Genomic DNA, 19,161 nt, shown 5'->3' on the forward strand with positions numbered 1-19,161 from the left:
TTGCTGCGCTCTGACGAATGGTTCAGAGCAGAGATCACTGCACCAACACTGATTTAAAACCACGTCAAAGTCAAACTTTATCGTCCGTATGGCACGCTTACAGGACCCAGTATGGACGTACCCCGTCACACACCTGAAGCAGGACTAAAGTGAAAGCTGTGAAGCGCCGTGTGGACGTCCAGCATCATTCAGGTAAGAGGACTCATAACAGCATCCGTTAGCTCGCCGGGTGGAGGCGGGGATGGACGTGAGCCGCTCGGCAGGTGTGGAGGATGAAGGTGTGAATCACGGCGCGGAGAGTGTGAACGATCACATCTCCAGTTACTGACGACATGTTTGTTTGTCAGGTGTGCAGAGACAGCACTCACACCACAACCTTTATTCCAAAAAGGGTCATAGTTTATTCAGGAAATCATTAATTACAAACGAGCCTAAAATAAAAGCCGCGAGTTCATTCTGAGCAGTTTAATCCGTGTCAGCTCTCCTCAGGCTGTGTGGGTCCTCGCTGGTCTCAGATCAGCTCCTCTCTGCACTGTGTGTGAACCACACCTGCTTGCATCTGCAGATAAAAGCCATAAATCACAGAGGCTGTAAGCGCACGTCCTGCTAATGTGGAGAAAACCGATGATTTCAGCCTGAACCAGACAGAGAAACGAGAGCTGCGCAGTCTTCCTCCACCACACGAATCACCTGGAAGTAAAATTTACAGAGTGTTTCTTTTCCTTTCAGGGCCATGCTGTCACAGGCTAAGCTCCCGGAACACGAGTTTGTCAGTTTAAATAAAGTTTATCCGTCAGTGCTGAGCTCATGTTCAGGACGAAGGTCCAGCCTGAAGCCAGCGTGCTGAGAGGTGTGTGTACTGCGGTCAGGTGTGTGTGTGTGTGTGTGGGGGGGGGGGGGGGGGGGGGGAGCGATGATGTGAGCGAGCAGCAATGTGACGGTAACACGAGGAAGCTAAAAACGGCGCTCGTCTTCGTCGCTGAGGCGTTAATGAATCAGACCCCGGTGCTACAAGAAGAATAACACAGCTTTATTAAAATTGATTTTGGCTACATTTATTCGAGCATGGAAATTAAAAATGAAAAATCATAAAACATTTCAGGAATTCCTTCATCGTCTTCACCAGTCTTTCATCACCTCTTTAGTGGGATGATTAAAGTGGATTTTTTTTTAAATACAGTGTTTTCACCAGAAGCTTCGTATCCAAAGTTCCCCAAATTTAAAATTTCCAGTAGTTTGGAAAAAACAAAGAAAGCAACAAGAAAAGCTCCAGAGTTTTGCTCCGATCATTTTACTAAAATAGATGTTTGTGAGGAACTCTAATACTGTACACTACAGTATGAAATAAATAAAATTAGGAAATATAAAATGAGTCACATAAATAAAATGGCAAACTCTCAAATTAAAAACAAAAGTAATACTGACAGAAATACTGAGGTGAACAGAAACACAGAAAATTGCACAAACGTGTAAACTAAGAAACTGACGCCTTGCTACGCTAACACTGACGCATCGGACAGGTAAGCTCGTCACTTTAATACTGAAGCAGAGGACAGGTGGCGCTGTACAGGGATGGCACAGGTGAAAGGTTTGCATATAATAAGGCTTTCTCTGGAGAAAATTCAACACACTCAGAGGGCTCTGCCTTTCATTTTCATTTCCTCTGCGCTTTAAGACTCCACGTTTTATTTTGAAAATCACACAGGTTTAAATGTTCCTCCACGTAAAAAAACAAATCAGGAGGCCCAAAGTCATGTGGTTAGTTGGCAAAATAATAAAGTCGAATAAAAAATAAAAACATCACAGTAAAAGGAGATAAAATACGACAATAACACTGACAGGAAGTGGCCGAGTGTTCGAGGCTGTATACCCTCTTTTTTTCCTTTTTCTTTTATTTTGTAGTGATTCAGGGAGTGGAGTGCAATTTCCTGAAGTGAGGTTCGAACACAACAACACACCGAAAGTTAAGAACAACATAGCACCACACAGCTTTTAGGCCTTTATAATACTGTACATTAAAAACAGCTTCATTTCATTATAGTGATACTCATTACGACTTCTTCTTCTTCTTTTGTTTTTTGCATAATGTGGATTTTTAAACGGTCCCACAAGCTTCGGGGGGGGGGGGGGGGGGGGGACGCTCATGGGGTCGAGTCTCCGCTCAGGGACTGACGGAGGTTACCTGCGGCGTGGAGGCGTTTTAAAAGTTAAACGTTAACACTGATAATAACAATAATAGATCCCAGTGTTATTCAGACTTCCTGTGGACCCGCCTCTCCGTTTGGGCTCATCAAACCAAACTTCACACAAAACACTCATGACCTTTGACTCATCAGGTTCAGGCTATGATTTTTTCTCTTCAGCTCTGTAGCCAGGCTGACAAACAGTCAGAGCTCTTTTGAGCCAACCATCCCTTTAACGTTAACTAGTAATGACTTCATGAACTTCTTCACAAATAAAATTTTTATCATTAGAGAAAAAATGACCAATAATCATCCCACAGATGTAATATTATCTACAGCTACTCTTAGTACCATCGATGTTAAGTTAGACTCTTTTTCTCCAATTGATCTTTCTGAGTTAACTTCAATAATTACTTCCTCCAAACCTTCAACCTGTCTTTTAGACCCCATTCCTACAAAACTGCTCAAAGAAGTCCTGCCATTAATTAATTCTTCGATCTTATATATGATCAACCTATCTCTAATGATCGGCTATGTACCACAGGCCTTCAAGCTGGCTGTAGTTAAACCTTTACTCAAAAAGCATCTCTAGACCCAGCAGTCTTAGCTAATTATAGGCCAATCTCCAACCTTCCTTTCATATCAAAAATTCTTGAAAGAGTAGTTGTCAAACAGCTAACAGATCATCTGCAGAGGATTATTTGAAGAGTTTCAGTCAGGTTTCAGAGCTCATCACAGCACAGAAACAGCTTTAGTGAAGGTTACAAATGATCTTCTTATGGCCTCTGACAGTGGACTCATCTCTGTGCTTGTCCTGCTAGACCTCAGTGCAGCGTTCGATACTGTCGACCATAATATCCTATTAGAGCGATTAGAACATGCTGTAGGTATTACAGGTACTGTGCTGCAGTGGTTTGTATCATATCTATCTAATAGACTCCAGTTTGTTCATGTAAATGGAGAGTCCTCTTCACACACTGAGGTTAATTATGGAGTTCCACAGGGTTCAGTGCTAGGACCAATTCTGTTTACATTATACATGCTTCCCTTAGGCAGCATCATTAGAAGACATAGCATACATTTACACTGCTATGCAGATGACACCCAGCTCTATCTGTCCATGAAGCCAGATAACACACACCAATTAGTTAAACTGCAGGAATGTCTTAAAGACATAAAGACCTGGATGGCCGCTAACTTTCTGCTTCTTAATTCAGATCAAACTGAGGTTATTGTACTCGGCCCTGAAAAGCCTAGAAATATGGTATCTAAGCAGATTCTTACTCTGGATGGCATTACCTTGGCCTCCAGTAACACTGTGAGGAACCTTGGAGTCATTTTTCACCAGGACATGTCCTTCAATGCACATATTAAAGAAATATGTAAGACTGCTTTCTTCCATTTGTGCAACATCTCTAAAGTTAGAAATATCCTGTCTCAGAGTGACGCTGAAAAACTAGTTCATGCATTTATTACTTCCAGGCTGGACGACTGCAATTCATTATTATCAGAAAGTCCTAAAAACTCCCTGAAAAGCCTTCAGCTAATCCAAAATGCTGCAGCAAGAGTCCTGACAGGGACTAGAAAGAGAGAGCAGATTTCTCCTGTTTTGGCTTCCTGTTAAATCCAGAATTCAAAATCCTGCTCCTCACATACAAGGTCTTAAATAATCAGGCCCCATCTTATCTTAATGAGCTTGTAGTACCATATCACCCTATTAGAGCACTTCGCTCTCGTTCTGCAGGCCTACTTGTTGTTCCTAGAGTATTTAAAAGTAGAATGGGAGGCAGAGCCTTCAGTTTTCAGGCCCCTCTTCTGTGGAACCAGCTTCCAGTTTGGATTCAGGAGACAGACACTATCTCTACTTTCAAGATTAGGCTTCAAACTTTCCTTTTTGCTAAAGCATATAGTTAGGGCTGGACCAGGTGACCCTGAATCCTCCCTTAGTTATGCTGCAATAGGTGTAGGCTGCCGGGGGATTCCCATGATGCATTGAGTTTTTCCTTTCCAGTCACCTTTCTCACTCACTATGTGTTAATAGACCTCTCTGCATTGAATCATATCTGTTATTAACCTCTGTCTCTCTTCCACAGCATATCTTTTATCCTGTCTTCCTTCTCTCACCCCAACCAATCACAGCAGATGGCCCTGCCCCTCCTTGAGCCTGGTTCTGCGGGTTTCTTCCTGTTAAAAGGGAGTTTTTCCTTCCCACTGTCGCCAAAGTGCTTGCTCATAGGGGGTCATATGATTGTTGGGTTTTTCTCTGTATCTATGAAGCGCCTTGAGGCGACTTTTGTTGTGATTTGGCGCTGTATAAATAAAATTGAATTGATTCCAAAGATTTACCCTCAAATGCTTAAAATCATACAAAATAATGTTGCTAGCATCATTATTTCATTCACATAAAACCTCCCACAGGTCTGAATGTGTGTTTAGGTATCATGGTGATGAAAACAAGCTAACCTAGCAAAATCGAGCAGGGATCATTAACGACCACGCGTATATGACGGTACGCCTCAAAGACCACACCTGGTGTTCAGAGAACTACAACTTGAACCTGCTCTTCATTCCACAGAGTCCCTAATTAGACCGAGACCATCGCTCACCCTAACACGTCATTCAGAGTTGCTACGGTTGCTGTTAGTGTCTTTAGTAAATGGTGTTCTGCTACAACAAAACTGGTTTCTCAGTAGGTCTCAAGGTAAACCTGTCTTCTCTTGGATTCACAAACACAATAATAAAAAAATACTTCTGTACTGTACAGGCTTGCTTGTCCGATTTAAGTAGAAGCTTTTTGGGCTCTATTTTCAGTGTTTTTACTTAAAGGTTGAAAACTAGTGCCTTGGGGTCTTGGGGTTTTGCCCCAAGATCTAAAAATCTATCAATCAAATCTAACATCAGCTCAGCAGAAACCTTAAGCTTCAGGGTTTGAGAGCTTCAGACTGAACTGCCGAGGTTCAAAGTTCGGCCTTTCTGGCTGTGAAACTATCCCAGCACTTTAGCTACCGGCAGAACTTAAACTTTAAAATGTTAAAGAAACAGGACTCCATTAAGAAAAGGTGTCAACAAACACTTTGAAGGAGAAAATAATCAGACTGAACCTGATAAATCAGAGGCCACGAGTTTTGTTAATAATACTAAGTTAACTGCACATTACAGCCTTTTTAAAATCATTTATGTTTTCGGTCGGCTGAACGCGAACGAAGCTGAATCAGACCATAAACACATTTGTGACCCATCAGTCTCAGCAGGAAGTCTAAAGTAAACACTAATTTGGTGTGAGAAGATGACCGCCGTCCCCTCCGGCCCTCATCTTCCTTTCAGCCCCTCATAAAGCAGCAGCTGCATCGAGCCAGCGTCCCAAAGCTTTTGTTGCTCCTCATCAGTCCTCCTGGTCTGACCTGCCGTCTGTTTTCCCTTCTCGTGAACTCTCGTCCATCGGCAGCGGCGAGCCTTTACCCTCAACATCCCCCATCAAGTCCATCTGGCTCCTGCTGTCGCACTCCTGCTCCTCCTCTCCTTTTCTGAAACTTCCCTCCTGCCGCTCTGTCACCTCCTCAGACATCTTGCCGTCCATTTCCCTCTCCTCCCGTCCTACTCCTCCCTCACCGCTGACCCTCAGCATCGCACTGCCGCCATCCTCCTGCTGGTCCTCTGGGTCCGAGTATCCAAGGGGCCCCAGCCCCTGGAGGTAGCCCCTCATCAGCAGCTCGGTGGGCTCCAGCCCTGCAACTGCAACGCCTCCCCTGCCTCCCTTGTCCCTGTCCTCCCTCTCGGCCGCCTCACGCTCCTCGGCCTCCCTCTTGCAGTATGAGTAGCGGTGGTTCATGTGCTGCGAGTACGAACCCGAATGCGAAAAGCGCTTGCCGCACTTGTCGCACTGGTAGGGCTTCTCTCCAGAGTGCAGGCGTGAGTGCTCGATCAGGTGGTGCTTGTGTTTGAAGGCCTTCTTACAGATCTGACACTGATGCGGACGTTTACCTGCAGAAACACAATGGAGGGTGGGACACGGTCAGGACGGACACAGCTGGACACGGAGACACACAGCAGAGTGAATCAGCACATGACAGACAGCTGCAAACCCAACGAAGGAACAAGAAACTCTGAACAGCTACAGACACCGAGGACGTACAAACACTACAAAGAACCAGGAAACATTTGTGTTTCCAAGGTTTTCCAACTGCATGAAGACCTGGAAACTGTCTGGACTCTGTGGATGGTGTTTATTAATTAATCAGGTAAGAAGATTTTAGACTTTATTTTGAAGTCTGGCCTAAACTCAGGCGCAGCTCCTCCTTTATGGAACCAGATATTAATTATCTTTGGGCCACATCTGGTCCACAGCACAACTGCTGTAACTGGGCATGAAGTGCAGTAACTAATCCAGACTAGGCTGAATGAAATGTGGGCGTGTTAAAAATGAATTTAAAAAATGAAAAATGGAAGTGATGTTGTCCATTTATCAACCTGTCTGCTGATTATTTCCACGGTTTATCACTTCAGCTCTGATCTACATGGAAAACTCTCACGTGTTTTTTCATAAAGAGACATAAATCTACAGCTGGACCAGAAAAAAATCTCTTAACTCAAAGACACAGCTGAAACAATCACCAATCAGAAGACTGAACTACAGATCTTTGAAACCTGTGCGGTGATTGGCTGACGGAAAAAAACAAAAACAACAAAAACATGACAGGTTTGAACTAAAATCTTCAACTCATCCTGTTAACATTTCATCACACCCTCGGTGTCTGTCTGTTGCCATAACAACAATGAGGCATGCTTGAGACACCACGAGGTAACGCGAACCTTCAGCGGCCTGCGGTCAGCTGCGATGACATCACAGCTCCGGATTTAAATTTAAGGAGGGGCAGGAACCCTAACAGCTGTAACAGCTCCCAACACACACACACACACACACACACACACACACACACACACACACACACACACACACACAGAGCTGGTTTACTACGACTGTACAGGCGGAAATTTCTTATGTCTGAACAGGATGCTTCAGCTGCTGCCAACTGGCAGGCTGAATGCTGCCCAATCACACGTCCCACGCACACATGCACCAAAAACATGGCTTTACCCCCACACACACACACACACACACACACACACACACACACACACACACACACACACACAGGCAGATCATAGCCACAAATAGACCCGGAGCGCCTGTAACATCCACCATAGCTGGCATTCTGACACACACACACACACACACACACACACACACACACACACACACACACACACACACACTGCGGCAGAAATAACTGAGACGGTAGATTCCTGCTTCGAGTGTTGGAGGTGGGAGGGAAACATGAGGGTGATGCAACTGAGTGAAAGACATGAAGGTAGAGCAGGTCTGAGTCTGTGAGGACGGCACACAGGTAAGATCAACCAAACTCCAATATTAGCACAAACACGCAGGTTTGACTTCCTGTATCAATGGGAACAACAAAGACGTGTTCTCATGTTCAGCTTTTGTTCTATCACATGCCAGAGGAATGCAAACAACACATGATTATCATTCCGTGAGCCTCCAACTCCCAAATCATAAACCCCACTTTACTGTAACACCAGGACAAGCACCGAATTTGACGACAGGAAGCATCAGTCTGACGTCCGTCAATGAAAAATTACTATTTAATATTAAATAATAAAATCATGAGAACGACGAGAAAACAAAAAACACAAGTAAAATCAAGATGAATGTGAGTGTTCAAGAACAGAAAACTAGTCATTACCATGTGTTACTACCTTTGATAACGAGCAGCTGAAAGGAGGCTCCATGAAATGCTGTAAATATGCTGCATGTTAATGGGTCATTAAGTGGAAGTGATGTGGGTTAATGTGTGAGGCAGGACATGAACCAAACTTCATTTAAAAAGCACTGATTTTATCTCCAGAGCAGTGAGAAAATGACAAACTGAGCTGACGCCGTGCAGCCAGAGTCGTCTGAGGGTGTGGCTCTGCTTAACGCCACAGATTACCTTTATCCGTGACGCAGCGAAAGGCGTGAAGATGAGACACCAAACTAGTGAAACACTGACTTTATTCAGGACATGCTGGGGGGTCGTTTAGGATTTTGATTTGGATCAGAAGAGTCCTGCAGAGAAATCTCATGAAAGCATTAAACCCCACAATGCTGCAGTCTTACTGAAGCCTCCACATTCATCACATTTCCTGCGGGGCGACTCGGTAAACTGGGACGCTTTAATAAGAACAGTGTTTGCTGCTTCACCTTTCCTGCTGTGGTGTTATCATAAGTTGTTTGTTTCCAGTTTAAAAATGGAAAAAAATGGACCATCTCTCGGCTGTAATTAATATTTCCTTTTGATCTTCACACAGTCATGCAAACATGCACTCCTCCTCCTCTCTCAGTGTGAATGAGGTGCTGCTGATATTTGGGGCGCTGAATGTTTTTGTACTGCTCTCTGTATTAAAGGCTGCCTACCCCCCGCTGAAAAGAAAGGCGCATGTTAAAGGCCACGGCCTGCAGAGAACAAAAGAGAGAAGCAGAGCTACGAGTGGGGAGCTACGTGAGGAAACAGAAGAGTGAGGACAGAGGAAATAAGGAGGCATTGGGTGGGTAAAAAGAAGTGTCCAAGTGTTATATATACCTGTGTGCTCATATTTGTGTCTTAGGAGGGAACTGGTCTTCTGGAATGTTTTGTCGCACAAGTCACACGCGTACATACCACTTTCAGTCTTCTTAATCTTCTTCCTGGAGAGCAGCGAATCGCTGTCTGTCAGGTCGTCCAGGCCTGACAGATAGTCCGCCGTGCCGTCCAGCAGCTCCCCCTGAGACAGAGACAGAGCTTCAGTACCCCGATAATCCCACACCTGTCAGCCTCGCGCCACGAGACTCCCCCCCACCGCCTCTATGATCCCAAGTCTGGACAGGGCTTAAAGGCCCAACCCGGTAAGTCCCCCTCACCCAGGAGACTCTGAGAAAGAGGGGTGTGTTTACAGATAACAGCTGACAGCAGGTGAGCTGAGGTCAGAGGTTTACCACGAGACCGGAACAAAGCGCTGACCATCATTTTTAGTTTCAATTTCAGGAACTTTCCCAAAAAGTCCACGCAGCTGCTTTCATACAAATCATCCAAGAGTCAGCGGTGACCGGCGCTTCAAGGGGCGGGACTTATGAGCTGTTTACCTTTGGTGCTGCTGACAAACGGTATTTATGATGGCACAGTGAAAAACTCTCAGCATTTCACTAAATCCAGATTTGATCTGTGATTTGTTTTCAGGAGATGAACTTCCCTTCTTTACAGGAAGTGAAGTTTTCCTTTAAAGGGCAAAAAATTCTGAATCTGGAGGTGTTCGAGTCTTTTGTGGAACCAGCCTCTTTTTCTCTGGCATTACTTCCACACTTTGCATTTTTAAAAATACTCATACATGAAACCTGGAAAACTCTGACTACTTTCAGTCGGAGCAAACACATCCCGCCCCATAATGAGACCAGTTAAATGTAGACGCCACAGTGGAAACGCTGAAGCTCAGCTCATAGGTCCCGTGGCAGGGAGACCCTTTAAAATTCTCCACGCTCAACACTGGCTGGGTCAACAATACTTTTAACACATCACTATACAGACAGCTGTAAGCCCCAAGCCCAACAAACAATCCCTTTATCCAACTTCTGTGCTGTGGAGCAAACACGTCATCATGATCAAAGCTAACGGAGCTGACGGCGGGTTTGGACTGCCAGCCGCCATGTTGTGTGATGGAGATGAAAAGCCCTGAAAACTAACAGCCACCTGTTGTCTTTGCTGTTATCTGTCCAACCATGAGCCATGCACGGCCAGTTTGGAGGTTTTCAGTGCAACACACTCCAGTCTGAGCAGGTCGGGGTTACCAAAACCTGGGAATACTGACCCTCCATGGCTCCTGGCTGGCTCTGTTTAGAAGAAAGAACAAACAAAACAAAACGCATTGTCCTTACTTTACATGATTTTTACCTGGAAGCCTGGTTTCCGCTGGTACTTTCTCCTCTGCTGCATTTCAGCGAATGTGGTTGCCCCAGTGGCGTAGGTGTAGGCCATGTGAGGCAGGAAGCTCATGGGGTCAAGACCCGGGTAGGGCCTGAGGCCTGGGATGGTCGCTTGGGCAGGAGTCATGAAGGTGTGTGGGGGAAATGCTCCGTGAGGTGGAAGGGAGGTGTAGACAGGTCCGCCAGCAAAGGCATTAATCCCAAAGATGGGACTGGTGCTTTTCTCCAGTTGGTGAATAGCATTCCCTCCACCATCAGATCCCAGCACCTCCTTCTTAATGTTGACCAAATCAAAGGGCCCAGACACCTGCTCTCGCCCCAAAGCCTCCCCGTTGTGCTCTCTGATTAAACCATTGGGTCTGGGCCGCTTCTCTCCGGCGGAGGCGCGCTTCTGCGCCATGTGTTTGGGGAGCGACAGATCCAGCGGTGTGTCCCCGCGGGCTTCCTCCGAGTTCAGGCTGTTCGGAGTGTAAGAGCTACTCTGAGAGTGTTTGGAGGAAGTCGAGGAAAGGTTAAGGGGTGATGGAGTGTTGCTTCTCAAGTGGTCCAATGATTCTAGTGGTTTTTGCCCTGCTGTTTGCCGGCTGGTTGTAAACTGGTGGGAGGACTCGCAAAAGCCATTAGTGAAGCTTCGGTGTAAATCTGTAGCTGGAAGTGACATTGGAGACCGGTTCAATCTGTGGTTGACTTCTGGTCCACTGCAGTCAGGAGGTGGTGACCTTTTACCGTGGTGGTTTTGGGTCTTCCACTGGGCAAACCACTCCTTGACAAACTCTTGAGGGAGGCCAACAGCAACTGAGATTTTGAGCAGTTCCTCTGAGTTGGGCTCAGTGTTCATGGCGAAATAAGCTTTGAGCAACGACACGTGATCCTTGAAGTGGCTGACGGGGCTGGTGGCTCGGTCGTTGCTGGAGACCTCGGAGGACATCCCTCCCTGGTGGCCAGCGGGACAGCCGTCTGCCGGTTGCAGGACGGCTTTTATTTCCTCGTTCATTTTGCACAGGTAGCGCTCGTGTTGGTGCAGGGGGATTGGCCCGGGGAAGGTCTCCTTGCAGTATTGGCAGGAGAATGGCAGGAACTGGTTCTGGTTTTCATGTTTCTTTTCCTCACTGCTGAGATCCACAGAATGGCTTGGTTTCTCCTTCTTAACACCCTCTTGCCTCTTAGACTCGTCGATCAGACTCTTGGCCTCATTGACCTTCTCCAGTGTGTAATCTATGATGCTCTTGGTGGGACTGCCGTCGCCCGTCACCAGGAAGCCACCCTGAGTTGCCTTGGTCTCCTCCATCTGGGCACCTAACTCCTTCATGTAGGACCTGAGCTTGTCTTCAGGGCTTCCATCCATTTTTTGCCTGTACACCGTGTTGTCCACAATCTGGAGCACCTTCTGCACCTCGCTCAGGTTGTTGCCAAGGGATCTCACGTAGCCCAGCATTTGGAGGTCCAGCCCAATGCCTCCCAGATGTTGAAGGGGACTCTGGGAGGAGTTGTGAAAACCCAAGGGGCTTCCCCCCCGCCCGTTCAGGTAGACCCCGGGTCCCCCAAACGCATGCTGTGAGGCCATCAATAGCCGGTAGTCGTTGAAGTCCATCGGCTCAGGTTTTATGTCCAGCTGACGTGGCTGGTCTTGCTGCCCCAGCGGGCGCCCGTTTTCAAGTTTGTGGCGAAGCTGGGCCAGGGCGGGGCTTCCAGGTGATGAGGTTGTAGAGCTGGGAGAGGAGCCGAGTTTGCCACCATTTCCATTGCGTACTCTTCCATTGAGGGCAATCAGGCCAATGCACTTTTTGCTGCTGATGTGGGAACTGTAGGAGCCGGAGTGGGAGAAGCGCTTCTTACAGTTGGAGCATTCATATGGCTTCTCACCTGAAACACAGCCCAACGTCTGGATTACTTCTCAGCCCACAAACGTGCTCTATAGTTTAACGTCAGGTATTTACTTAAAACATCATCATTCGTCCACAGTTAGTCACCAGTGTGATCTTTACACCTTTGATCCAGAATTGGAGGTGGTGCTTTTCCTCCTTCAACACCAGCAAAGTGTATGTTATCCATGCACCATCTCAGCTGCTGACGTCCAGGATTAACTATGAACTGACCCTCTGGCACATCTTTTAGCTAACGTGTCCCCCACTGTTATTCAGAGCTCATAATATCGGTTCATTCGCTGATTAAAACAATTCAACGATAACCAGCAACTGTCTGAATAGTTGTTTGTTTGCTGACTAACAAAAATTGAAATGAACAAACAGATCAGCAGCGAGATTTTGGAGGCGGTCCAGATGTTCTATTTTAGAAAGGTTTTCTTTTTAAAAACTTCATTTTAATGAGGTGCTTTATGAGTATACTTCACATTACTATGTATGATACAGTAACTGACGCTTTGGGTTTTGGTTTTAATAATCAAATCAATGGAAAAATCAGTGGATGAATCTTCAATAAAAATAGAAACCATCATGATGAAAATGTTCCTTTTTTGGAGCTGAACTGCTTCGTGATCAGATATGAAGATGGGAAGTGAAACTGTTGACTGTCAGATGTATTAATACTGTGGCTAAAGCAGAAGCCAGACAGTCAGATGTGGAAACACAATCAGCGTTTTATCAGAGTCGATGTAAACGCGAGGAGGACCGGATCAGACCCGTGTCTGCGGAAAGTTTCAGCTCTGATCCGGCCCTCAGAACTCCACTCACCGCTGTGAATACGAAGATGCTCCTTCAGGTGGTGCTTGTACTTGAAGGCTTTTCCACACTCGCTGCATTTGAACTTGCGGTTTCCAGTTCCTTCAGCAAGCAGTGGTGGCTGCAGAGAGAAAAACAGATTTGAAGTGATGGTGGAGGAGTGGGAGTCGCTGCAGAGAGGGAGCACGAGCTAACGGGGAATTTAATAGTATTTAGTGAAGCAGATCTGATAGGCATTCTGAGAAACGGCGTGGGTGGCGCTGTGCAGAGGTAACACTTTCTGGTGGAGGTGCATTCCCAACATTTGAAATGCAAATACAGAGATAAACAAACACAAACAGTCGGGGAGCGTCCTCCCCCCTCTGCTGAGTGGGAGCTCAAATCCTTTCGTCTCACATGCAGATGATCGGTGAAGGAAACACAAACCTGAAGACTTGTTTCTGTCGTCTACAGCAGAGAAAACAGCTTCAAGTAAACGCTCTACTCTCTGCTCTGATCTGTACTCATTCACCATGAGTTCAACCCCAGAGGAGACTCCACAAATGCAGGAAAGCAGATCTCCTGGGATCCAGCAGGGAACCTCTGCCAGGACCTCGTTATTCCAACATGAACCAGCTTGTCCCAGTCCCTCACACGCAAACACAAATGTTTTTGTTTAAACTGAAATTACCGCTGAAAGAAATTACGTGCTTTGAATCACCAACAAAACTTCTTAACCACCGTCGTTAATGATCACGTCTTTGTCTGCAAATCTTACCAGTTTGGACTCAAATCAAACACAACCTGCACGAGGTCCATCCTAACCAAACACTGCTGCTCCCAGCATCCACCCACCCATCCATCTGTCCGTTCACCATCCACCCTCCCACCCATCCACCTGTCCACCCATCCATGCAGGAACTGAGGACTGGTTAAACTGGATAAAAGTGGGCTTGGGCAGTTTGTGCTGACTGAGCACTGTCACGCGTTCCTTATCACACTGTCATGCAGTGAAGATTAACTGTATATATATATGTAACTGCATTAGTGTGGCCACTGCTTGAAGCAGCCACATCACGGCAAGAAGCAAACAGCTGTGAGTGTTTGTGCTGCATACTCAGGAGCAGTCCCGGCTGTGCGAGCACAGCCTGAACAGCTGTGAGGCCGTGCCATACAGATGTTTTACCGCAGCACTCAGCAGCACAGTAGAAAGCCTGTGAACAATGATTACTGAGTGAGGCGCTGCTGTCGGGGGCAAACCGTGAAGACTGAACAGACAGATCTGCTTCCTCCTCACCGACGCACACATGCCTGTTCTCTCTTTAACAGTTTAACTCAGGAAGTACACAAATAAACGGCCACTTAGAGGATTATGAGTCTTCAATCCAGCAGGGAGAAGACCATCTGGTGCTGGTTAAGGCTGGTGGAGGGGGGGTCAGGTATGAAAGCTATTTGTGCTTCTGTGAGGAGACCCGAGGTCTAAACTCAGGAAATCTCATTACGATCACAGCATAATTGGAAAATTGAATGACTCAGTGCTTAGTTACCGACTCTAATGTGAGTTTTTGATCATGAGGGCCAGCAAACAGGCGTGTGCAGGAAACATTTAACACCAGCTTATGATTAGATTACTGTGTGACACCCTGCCTGCCACCGAGGCTGCCCGAGCATCAGAGGAAGGCCGTGAATCTAATCGGTTCCAGCAGCAGCAGCTGATGTGGAGTCTGATGGCCGGAGGAAGTCAACGCACTCACACCTCCCACGCACGACACATTACAGCTGCTGAGAAAAACACCCAGAACGGAGGTGGTTAATAATGGAGCGACTGGGCAGACTGGAAGAACTGGGAGGAACTTCATTCATGTGTTAGACAGCAGGAAGCCACGTGGATCTCTCACCCTTCTAAACAAACAGAATGAGGCGGCGTTCCTCAGGGCTCCGTCTGCGGTCCTCTGCTCCTTTTGACGCAGCTTAAATTTCCAGCCTTGGTGTATTTTTATCTGTTTTTACCCTGCAGGGACCACAGCCGCTGATTAATTACTAATCTGAGTCATTGCATGTACTGATGGAGTTCCCCGAGCCTCCCTCCTCCGCTGCTCAGCATCCACAGCTGATGCAGTGCAGTGTCAGCACCTGACGGCAGCTTCTTCTCTGATCACTGCAGTTTTCTGTCTGTTAGTGAAGCCAGCGTGGAGTCAGTCCTAACGTTTGAAGACTGTGTCTTTATGGATTTCATACTGGAACTCCTGTGACAGACTTTTAAATAAAGGTTTAAATGGATGTAATAGGTGTGCGTTACCTGGTCTCTGGCAGGCTTGTGTGTGGTCATGTGACGGTCCAGTTGAGCACGGTGGCCGAAAGTTTCAGCGCACAGCGGGCAGGGGAAGCTCTCCTCGTTCTTCTCGTGACGGTACTTGATGTGTTCCTTCAGAGACGTCAGGCGCTTGTAGCCGCGGTCGCAGTACGGACACGTGAGCAGCTGGGCGAAGTCATCCTGCGTGTCGGGTCCAAGGTCTGTAGGTCAGAAGTCAGGAAAGAGACAATGTCCTTAACCCTTTATTTAGACAGAAAAGTCACATGACCGAAGCTCCCAACTGTTTTGAACTTCGAGATGATTTTACAGTCAAAATGATGAGTCTGGGATTGAAGGTCACAGAAACACACATCATACTAAAGGTTGCGGTCGGAGTGGCACCAGTGAAATCTGAATCTTCTATAATCTCGTTAACAAGCCAGCTTGTTGACTTCTCTCTACAAAGCTTCAGAGTCACATGTTTGAGCTGCCAGCTTTTTGACTAATAATCTCTTTAAAAATGATTAATCGATTTGTAATGCTCAGTTTGTCTTCTCGGTCTCTCACCGTGCTCGCTCTCATCCTGCCCCGTGGCCTCAGGCGTGGCCTCAGGCGTGCCCAGGCGCGCCACCTCGTCTGGGGCTTCTGGATAAATGACGGCAGTGTCGCTGCGCTGCAGGTACTCAGCGATGCACGCAGAGTGACTGTCGCCGTCCTCCAGTTTACGCTTCAGGAAGTACTCGTCCAACTCAGGGATGCCCTCTAGTCGCTTCCCTGGATGCAGGGACAAAGCTCGTCCGGTCAGAGGACCAATCATCACACTGCAACCTCAGAGGACCCGGCATTGAGCCCTGAGGGACTCCTAAACTAACATTGCTGGGTCCTCTGACTGCCCATTGACCATTATGACCAGGGATGTCGTTTACTTCCTCTAAAGTTACGACAACAGCGAAGGAACCAACTGAAGTCAGCCTGCTGTAGGCCACGCCCACACCAATAAGCAATCCCACAGTTTGTATTAATTACTCGGGAAATTATGTGAAAGACAAAAATTCAGCAGGACATTTTACATTACGCTTTTAATTACGATCGCTAATTATCATTAGTCATTATCATTAATTAGCTTTAATTACTCAAATAAATAAAGATGAAGAAAGACAAAAAATATTATCCCAAAGAGCCGTACAGTAAAGTTAAGTAAAAAATTTATAAAAAACAAAGGAGCAAAGTATGGAGACAGAGCTAAAAATAAAATGAGACAAATATAAATAAAACCTCTTCTGACGGCGATGACGCTGATGGGTGATGATTGATTGTGTGTGATCTCACCTGCACTGTTTTCCACAGCGTGAGGAGACGCCTCCGGGCCCACGGCTTCGTACTCGTCCGTCCCCCCGTCTGTCCAAACACAACACAGGAGCACATCATTTACCCTGCTCTTCCTCTGATGGAGGCTGGTCCCTTACTCCTGTATCCTCCCGAGTCATGGGTATCATTTAGCTATTCAACCCCCCCGACACTAATAACAGCAACTACAAACAACTATAAAAATATTCATGACAAAAACAGTGAGAAAATGAGAAGCAGAAACCGAACATGAGACCAGATTTAAAATCAAACAGAAAAACTACAAAACACTTAAACATGGCCCAAAACACCGCACGCTGACCTCTGACCTCACCAACTCACAGGTGACCACGTGACTCACCGATGCGTCTCCAGGCATGGGGGTCCTGGAACCCATCTCCGCTCTCGGCGCTCTCCTGGTCACGGTGGGACAGCAGGGCGTGGCCGACCCGGGGCGACGCCTCCAGAGCGGGCACGCCTGCCGGACTGCCCTCCTCCTCGTCCACTCCTGCGCCACCTCCTCCGAAACTGTCCTCGTCATCGGTGTCTGAGGTAGTTTCCGCAACGTTCTCATAGTTTAGCACTGAAACACAAAAGAAGAGGGGGTGACCTCTGACCTTAGTGTGTTTGTAAACACGGCGTATGTTCTTTAACAAGTGTTAAACAGGAAGTGAGAATTGGGTGTTCGTGATTGGTCTGCAGTTGTTCTGCGCTCTGATGTGAGCGGCCACACTACGCTGACATCATGGGAACGGGTTAATCTGGCTCTGATGGCGTTTCCTGCGGCAGGCGGCGGCGGGTTCCCACAGAGCGCAGATCCTCCTCCAGCTACACGCAGATTAGCCCGTTCATAATATGATCTTTGTCTGCAGCGTCCCGGACAACTGCACGACAGGTGCAGATGAAAAAGCACGACGGAGAAATCTGCTGACCCGGGCTGAATACCAAGGACAGGGGGGGGGTGTTAACCCTCTGTGATCAAACAGGCTCGCTGTGTGGTCCCAGGACACGTTAGACATCAGACACAGGCCCCGCCCACACATTCTTTCACTCCAAAGGCAGAAAACACAATAGCAGAGAGTGTGTGTGTGTGTGTGTGTGTGTGTGTGTGTGTGTGTGTGTGTGTGTGTGAGAGAGAGAGATTGGGTGCACACAATCAATCGATCACTAACCAGGATCATCTAATCAATAGGACAGGGGTGTCCCCAGGACTCTTAACTGGGGGACCCCGGTGGGGGGGTGGATTCAAACAAAGCCTGTGTAAGCTGGCTCAGCTGTTAGTGTCTGAGGGGGAGGGGCGGGGCAACAAACCGTGACTGCAGGGTCAGAATATAAACACCAGCGTGTGAAGGAATCTCCCAATCACAGCCCGGCCTGCTATCAGTCTGTGGACAGTCCACAGGATATGCTCACGTCTATCTTTAGACCCTCATTCAGTACATCAGCAGTACCAGCCAGGTATGTGCACACCTGGACACGAATAACACTTGTATGGATGAGGAGCCATCACATCCATATCCATGAATACATATCTAAACACAGGAGAGCCAAAAGTATCTGGACAGTCACACTCTATATTAGGCCCAGTGTGTCCATATACTTTTAGTTTTTACCTGATTTCCATTCTAAACTTTCATCTGCAGTGTTAAACATGCGTGCGTGCGTGCGTGCTTGTGTGTGTGTTTTATACCTCCTCAATAATAGCTTATAATCATCAGTGATGCAGAATGGGCAGGGCCAGAGTCTACCTGTTCTCAGCTCTGAAACACATATGTGACAGGCTAAAGCTCCGCCCACATATGTGGCTGATGGTCTGGTTACCTGCAGATAAGCACCAGTGCCTTTTATCACTCATGTTAAACTTTAAAAACCAAAGCGTTCGTTTTCTTTGAGCACTAATGGTAAACACACACACTTCCTCCACTTCCTGTGGACACCGTCACAGAGCAAGGAAATAAACACTTTATGCTTAGAATTCCACCTTAAACTTCAAAGATAACATTCCACCTTAAATCCTCCCCACCATGATTCCACCTTAAAGCAGAGAATGCCGCAGCAGGCTGAGGGTCCCGTGCCCTGATTGGTCGGTGGGCAGCAGGCACTGACCTCCCAAACAAAGGCCATTCACGCTGCTGTTTGCCTGCCAGGTCACATGACGGAGGCAGAGTGGCAGATGTCACCGGGGGCAACTCAGACAGCGCGTCCACCCCCCAGGTTTCAGAGGGTCTTTGAGTCCATTCAGGGACAAAACAGACGACACATCACAGAGCGCCGCTCCTCCTCATACAAAGACACATTAGCCCCGCCTTCTTCCTCCTCCCCGGGTTTCATCTTCCTCCTGCTCCAACATTTCTGTCAGACTGGGGGAAGGACAGATCGAACACTGGCTCAAGTGTCCGTCCGTCGACTCACACACGAAACACGACGATGTCAGAACATCACACTTACATCATTCATGATGACATCAGTCTGCCAACCCAACACACAGGCACACACACACACAGCAAAACAAAAAAAACAGAGAAGAAGAAATGTCAACAGAAACACGATGGAGTCAAACTGCCTGCACGGAGCGCTCACCTGGCAGGTTCTACTTCCTGTTTACGTGTCTCAGATCAGCTGTTGATCACATGATCAGACTGATTGACCACTGATCACTTCCTGCAGCAG

General features: G+C 47.1%; 1 protein-coding gene across 7 annotated transcripts in view; it reads right to left on the reverse strand.

Moving 5' to 3' along the window:
* Positions 1–1,009: 1,009 nt before the first annotated feature.
* The window catches only part of zeb2a (zinc finger E-box binding homeobox 2a), a 42,433-nt gene continuing 24,281 nt past the window's right edge, over positions 1,010–19,161 (reverse strand). For 5 of the 7 annotated variants that reach the window (XM_012915762.2, XM_012915760.2, XM_012915761.2 and 2 more), the window contains 8 exons: positions 16,853–17,074; positions 16,474–16,542; positions 15,712–15,918; positions 15,151–15,365; positions 12,885–12,993; positions 10,163–12,057; positions 8,822–9,002; positions 1,010–6,164 (listed from right to left, as the gene is read on the reverse strand). In XM_012915762.2, coding sequence (XP_012771216.1) covers positions 5,566–6,164; positions 8,822–9,002; positions 10,163–12,057; positions 12,885–12,993; positions 15,151–15,365; positions 15,712–15,918; positions 16,474–16,542; positions 16,853–17,074 — 3,497 coding nt within the window. In that variant the 3' untranslated portion in view covers positions 1,010–5,565. The remainder of the gene's footprint in view (positions 6,165–8,821; positions 9,003–10,162; positions 12,058–12,884; positions 12,994–15,150; positions 15,366–15,711; positions 15,919–16,473; positions 16,543–16,852; positions 17,075–19,161) is intronic. The other 2 variants (XM_012915764.2, XM_076874614.1) reach the window with 2 other exon arrangements.

Source organism: Maylandia zebra, linkage group LG16 (assembly GCF_041146795.1).
Source record: "Maylandia zebra isolate NMK-2024a linkage group LG16, Mzebra_GT3a, whole genome shotgun sequence".
Lineage (NCBI taxonomy): Eukaryota > Metazoa > Chordata > Actinopteri > Cichliformes > Cichlidae > Maylandia > Maylandia zebra.